This window comes from Octodon degus, unplaced genomic scaffold (genome assembly GCF_000260255.1).
Source record: "Octodon degus isolate 3935 unplaced genomic scaffold, OctDeg1.0 scaffold00083, whole genome shotgun sequence".
In the NCBI taxonomy this organism is placed as follows: Eukaryota; Metazoa; Chordata; class Mammalia; order Rodentia; family Octodontidae; genus Octodon; species Octodon degus.
In genome coordinates this window covers 6,266,492-6,272,770 of record NW_004524659.1, presented here as the reverse complement: position 1 = coordinate 6,272,770, position 6,279 = coordinate 6,266,492, and the positions used below count along the sequence as shown (strand labels likewise).

The 6,279-nt window shown below is 52.9% G+C and overlaps 1 protein-coding gene across 1 annotated transcript in view; it reads left to right on the top strand.

Moving 5' to 3' along the window:
• The window catches only part of Cd22 (CD22 molecule), a 10,352-nt gene extending 4,863 nt beyond the window's left edge, over positions 1–5,489 (top strand). The window contains exons 6-13 of the mRNA XM_023721446.1: positions 841–1,098; positions 1,299–1,562; positions 1,644–1,907; positions 2,977–3,073; positions 3,180–3,255; positions 3,384–3,502; positions 3,840–3,924; positions 4,796–5,489. Of these exons, the coding sequence (XP_023577214.1) occupies positions 841–1,098; positions 1,299–1,562; positions 1,644–1,907; positions 2,977–3,073; positions 3,180–3,255; positions 3,384–3,502; positions 3,840–3,924; positions 4,796–4,927 (1,295 nt within the window). The 3' untranslated portion in view covers positions 4,928–5,489. The remainder of the gene's footprint in view (positions 1–840; positions 1,099–1,298; positions 1,563–1,643; positions 1,908–2,976; positions 3,074–3,179; positions 3,256–3,383; positions 3,503–3,839; positions 3,925–4,795) is intronic.
• Positions 5,490–6,279: the final 790 nt, after the last annotated feature.

The following is a 6,279-nucleotide window of genomic DNA, read 5'->3' as shown; positions in this document are numbered from 1 at the left end:
TTTTTTTATCCTCTGGTACTGAGGATTGAACCCAAAGCCTCAGAAATGCTAGGCAAGTGCTCTACCACTGACCTCTATCTCCTATCTCCAGCCTTTTTTATTTTTTACTTTGAGATAGGATCTCCATAAGTTCCCTCGGCTAACCTTGGACTTGAAGTCCTCCTGCCTCAGCCTCTGAAATAGCTGAACCACTGCACTGGGCAATAGCTGCGCTCTTTTCTTGCTTGTCTTTTTTTTTCTTTTTCTTTTTGTATTTTAGGTAAGGGCCTACAGGGTGTTAAGAGTCTCACTACTAGATCGGACTCATAGTGATCTGCCTATTTACAGCCTCCCAAGAGCTGTACCACCATGCCCAGTCTCAATCACCATCTCAGCACGCACCACCATGCCCAGTCTCAATCACCATCTCAGCATGCCCCGGGGGCTTGCAGGCGCTTTAATCCACTGAGCTATTCGGCTGGCCCTTTTCTTGTCTTTTTGAGACAAGTTCTCACTGTGTAGTTCAGGCTGGCCTGGAACTCATTTTGTGGCACGGGTTGGCCTTGAACTTGCAGCGACCCTCTTGTGTCAGCCTCCTGAGTCCTGGAAGGACAGGTGTGTGCTGCTGTGCCTGGCAACAACTGTGCTCTGAGCCAACATATCACCTTCTCTCAAAGCACAGCCAGGCAGATGTCCAGGACAGCATTCTGTCCTCACAGATGCAAGAGGGACATAGTAGTCCTCCTTGGGCCCATTAGGAACTTTGTGCTGCAGGGAGGGAGGGAAGGAGAAGCGGAAGCACAAAGCAAAGGTGTTAATAACAGCTGGCAGAGCTGACTTGCGTCTCTGGTCTACCCCCAGATCGCCCCAAGGAGGTGACTGTAGTGACTCAGAACTCCACCCTGATTCGAGAAGGAGACAGTGTGAAGCTGTTCTGTAGATACCACTCCAGTAACCCGGATGTTACCCATTATTACTGGAAGCACGGAAACTTCTGGAATGAGACATACACTGAACAACTGTTGGTTTATAAGGTTGCCTGGAACACCCCACCTGTCGCCTGCAAAGCCTGTAACCAGTGGTGTTCAGAGTCATCTCCCATCAACCTGGGTGTCCAGTGTGAGTGACAGGGAAGGGAACCCGGGAGGTGGCCCCCAGGGACTCTGGGGATTGAAAGGTAAGAAGTGGGAGCCTGGCCTACCATCTTCAACAGAAAATTGAGAGGGGTAAGAGCCAGACCCAGGGACAAGGGCACAGGAAATGCTGGGGTCCCAAAATGGGAAGAGACAGGGGACTTCAGCCTAGATCCTGCCCTGCAGATGCCCCCAGAGATGTGAAGATTCTGCAGCTCAAACCCAGCTCAGAGATCCAAGCTGGGAACCAGGTCTTCCTCCAATGTGACTTCTCACAGAGCAACCCCAAAGACGTCCGCTTCATCTGGAAGAAAAATGGAAGTCTTCTCAAAGAGGGAAAAGAACTCATTTTTGACTCCATATCCCCAGAAGATGCTGGAGATTACAGCTGTTCAATCAGTAACTCCATAGGACAGAGCACATCGAAGACCCGGAAGCTCCAAGTGCTGTGTGAGTGGCAGGAACTGGAGGCTGGGACTGGAGAAGGGCGGGTGACCGGCCGCACAGGCTCTGACTCAGTTTCCCTTACAGATGCACCCCGGAGGCTGCGTGTGTCCTTCAGCCCAGCAGACAGTGTGATGGAGGGGAGGGAGGCGGCTCTGACTTGCGAGAGCGATGCCAACCCTCCCGTGTCACACTACAGCTGGTTTGACTGGAATAACCAAAATCTCCAGTACAATGGTCAGACACTGAGGCTGGAGCCTCTGCAGATCAAGCACTCAGGCTCCTACTGGTGCCAGGGATCCAACAGGCTGGGCGAGGGCAAGTCTCCCCCCAGCACGCTCACCGTCTACTGTAAGTCCCTGGCTTCTTCTCAGCTGTGCTTCTGTCCTGGCTACCCCTTCAGCTTCTGCCCAAATTCATTCTCTTCTCTCCTCTCTCTCTCTCTCTCTCTCTCTCTCTCTCTCTCTCTCTCTCTTTCTTTCTCCCCCCACCCCCCCTGCTCCTTTAAGCAAGATAATACAAGTACATGGTAACAACAAATTTCATGCTTAATAGGGTAAATATGCAGACAGACCCTCTCACTCTTGTCCCTGAGAACTTGAGCCCCCTCCCCGGGAGCAGCCTGTCAGCTCTCTGCACAGGGACACATTTCCCACACATGCTCCATGAGCCTACACAGATCCACATCAACGCCTCCTTCCTCATTTTACAAATGGTAGCAGAGCCCTGGGCTTCTCTTTTTCACCTGTAATCAGAAGTCTTGGAGGCTGTCCTACGCGTATATGGTGGCTAGAGGCGATGGTGCTTCCTCAGGCGCATGGCTGCCGTCATGGCCTTACAGATAGGGAGTCACCCTGCATGGCCAGAGGAAAGCAGGCTAGAGGAGAGGATCCTGGGCCTGCCCTTGGGAAGCTCACTGCGCACCGCATCCACCCTGTGCCTGGGACTCCCCCTTCTCAGGTTCCAGAGCTCTGCCTCCTTCTCAGGGTTTCTCTGTGTGCCCAGAGTGAGCGCAGCTCACCTCACCTCTCCTATACCCTCCTCAAGGCCGAAGTGTGTGGTTTTTGCTCTGGGAGCACTTCTGCAAGGACAGGTGCAGGACGTGTCCTTACCTGGAATTTCTGGGTCCAAGGCGGGGAGCATTTTAGGTTCTAATGGTCTGGTCAAACTCCCCTGATGGCTGTACCTGTTCATGAGGCAGGAAGTAACAGCTCCATGTGGGCTCCTGCTCCGAGGAAAGATGTAGGCCTTACTCCCACCAGGAGGTCCTGAGGCCTGGGGCTGCTTCTACCTCTTTTACTGCATCCATGTCCCATGTTGGTGGGAGAAGACAAGCAAGACCAGGACTGGAGACCTGGGCCATGAGTCCCAGGCCAGTGCCACGCAGCACAGTGACTGTGTCCCCTCCTTTCTCCACCAGACAGCCCAGAGACCCTTGGCAAGCGAGCAGCCATAGGGATCGGGTCCTGCCTGGGCATCGTCATTCTGGCCATCTGGGGAGTGAAGTTTCAACAACAGTGAGCTTTCCCCCTGCCCTCCCTGGGTGCACCCCCAAGCTCTCCCCTGCAGAATTGGTGTGCCCCTCTTCCTGTTCCCTGGATTCACAGAGCCTTTGCTTTTTAGCAGGAAGCGGGCACAGAGCCGGCAGGGGCTTCAGGAAACTTCCAGTAGTCAGAGTTTCTTTGTGCGGAATAAAAAGGTAGGAATGCAGGGGAGCCTTTGAGGACCCTGGGTGAAGAAGGGGGATAAAAGCCCTCTATGGAGTCAGAAGCCTGGGAGGGAACTGGGTGAGGAGAGAGTCAGAGCCCCTCTCTGTTTCTCTCCCAGGTTAGAAGGGCGCCCCTCTCGGAAGGCCCTCACACCTTGGGATGCTACAATCCGGCAATAGAAGACAGCATCAGCTACGCCACCTTGCACTTTCCCGAGACAGATGCACCGAGATCTGGGTACTGAAGGAGCTGCAGGGTGGCACCCTGGGAGGGATGTGGGAGAGGAAGGCTCCTGTCCTGCCTGCCAGACACAGCCAGGTGCTCATGATAACACTGGAGGATGTGGGGACAGTCTTAGGAATGGGGGCTGTTTCCCCAAGTCAGGGGCACCTGTGTCTGGAGTTGGCCTTGGCCTCTTCATTAGCTCCTGATGTAAGCACTGGGCACCCCAGACACGAGTCGATTTCCCTTGAGCTCAGGAGGCCGGGGTCCTGCTGGAGCCCTGCGGGAGTCAGCACAAGGAAGTTCCTGGGAAAGGTTCCATTTATGGCCATTTATCCGCTCTCTTGCTCAGAGATGCAGGGACCTCTGAAATGCAGACACCTCTCCCACATAGCGACTACGCGGTCACATACTCAGTGGTGGAGAATCGTCATGTGGTAAGCAGGCAGGACTGCAGGGGTGGGCAGACCTGGAGCTGGTCTCAGCTGGGAGGCCCTTGCAGAAGGGCTCAAACAGGTGTCTACATTGACTCAGGCTGGGTGTCACCTGGGGAGGGTTGCTGGTTTAGTCTGTGTTTGTTGCTGTAACTAAACACCTGAAACTGGATCATTTATAAAGTGAAGAGGCTTGTGGTTCTCATAGACCAAGATTAAGGGGCTGTATCTGATGAAGAATTTCTTCCTGGTGGGGACTCTACAGTCTTGAGGTGGCACAAAGAATGGATCAAGGGTGTCAGGGAGATTTACTTATTTATTTACTTATAGTACTAGGGATTGCATGCAGGGCTTTTGCACCGAGCTACTTCTCCAGCCCTTTCAAATAGTTTTTTTTTTTTTTTTTTTGATACAAGTTCTTGCTAAATTGCTAAGCTGCCCATGAGAAGCCCAAACCTGTGCTCTTCCTGCCTCGGCCTCCTGGAGTGCTGGGGCTTCAGCTGTGTACTGCTGTGCCTGTCCAGAGCTCAGTTTTATAGCTCAGTTTTTCTCTCCATTAGCCTATTGATCAGTCAACCCATCAACCCCATCACTTCCCAAAAGCTCTACTTTCAAATGCCATCAACAGATGACTTTGGGGATTAAATGTCCCCCATAGGGGACGCATTCAAATCACAGCAGTTGCTTAGGCAGAGCTGCATCCAGAGCCAGAGAAGATGCCTCTGTTTCTGAGGGGCCAAGCGCTGCCAGTGTCTGGATAAGATGGCTCGGCTTGGGCTTGGCCCCCCAGGCGAGGGGAGGACAGAAGGGCCGCAGGCTGAGGATGGGAGCTTGGCTAGGGCAGTTCAGGCTCAACACAACGCTGCCTTCTCAGGGTGACTACGAAAACGTGGTGCCGGATCTTTCAGAAGACGAGGGGATCCATTATTCAGAGCTGGTGAGGTTTGGTGCTGCAGAACGCTCCCAGGCACATGAAGACGTGGAATATGTGGCCCTTAAGCACTGATGCTGGAGCCAGCTGCATTGAAAATGTCTGGGGCTGATGGAGCCATGAAGTCCCAGCTGCCCCCAGCTGGGGCTCACTCACCACCTACCCCACCCCAGTCACTGTGGAGAACTTGGGCTGGCCCAGAGCCAGCCCTCCTTCTGGGCACTGATGACCCCCATCCCCCAAAAGCCTGTCCCTGCCCTTCTCTCTTTCTCACCTGGAAACTCACCTACAGGCCCACCCTCTGCTGTACAGCCTCCAGCCCCAGCGGTCTGCCCCCATCTACCCACTCCCACTCCCTGCCCCAGCTTCCTGTGTCCATGCTGGGAGCCACATATGTCACTAAGTTTTCTTCTTCCCTTCCCCCCACTCACGGATTTGAAATTCAATCTCTGCCCCTCGGGGAATTCCGAGGAAGGACAGAAATGAGGTAGTAAGAAGCACTGTCCCCAGCTGGCTTCTCCTCAAGAAATGTGACTGCCAACAAGCGAGGCTGCCGTGCAGAGGATGACACTGCAGCAGCCCTGCCCTCAGGTCCCAGGGGCTGAGCAGACTATGGATGAGGACACACACCACAGAGAAAGCGCTGCACAATAAAAATGGCGCAGGTGCCACTTCTAAGAATGAGCGAATGCTTTTCCATTAGTGGAGTCAGAGCAAGGTTAGGGAGAGGGGGATGACACCGTGGCGGAAAGGGAGCTGTGGTTATTTTGCGACCCTGTCAGCAGGCTGAAGGATCTGTGGCCGTGTTGCCTGGCTTTGCAGCTGGACCGCGTGAGTTTGTGTCTTGGTTCTTCCACTTAACCAGCCGTGGGACCTTGTCCAGCTTTTGCTGACAAACCAGAGCTTTAGCTTCTCCCCTGTGACATGGAGATGCCACTCCACAGCATGCAGGTGGCTTAAGACTTTTGTTTTTACTCTGGCTAATGTGGATCGATCCCAGGTCTTTCACACTGGACTACATCCCCAGCCCTCTTTTATTTTGTGAGAAAGTACAGGACGTTTGGTCTGATCTTATACATGTTGACCACATTACAAAAGGTGTAGTACAGAAACTTGAAGTCCTAAAAAAAAGTCCCTTTTTTACATAAAGCATGTTAAAAAAAAAAAAAAAAGAAGAAGAAGAAGAAGCCAATTTAGTATTCACAGCTATTCTCAAAAGGGGACCTACCAAATTCTTTCACAATCACAGCTGCAAAAAACTCAAAGGCCATTTGCCCAGAGAAACCTGATGGCTGTCTTGTCACTCACTGTCACTCTCTTCCCAGTTCCCTGTTGCATGCACTGATTCAGATGTGGGTGTTCCTAGTCCCTTCCTCTGCTCAGCTTAAACTCCCTACTCATTTGCCTGCCCAGTGAAGGGACTAAGG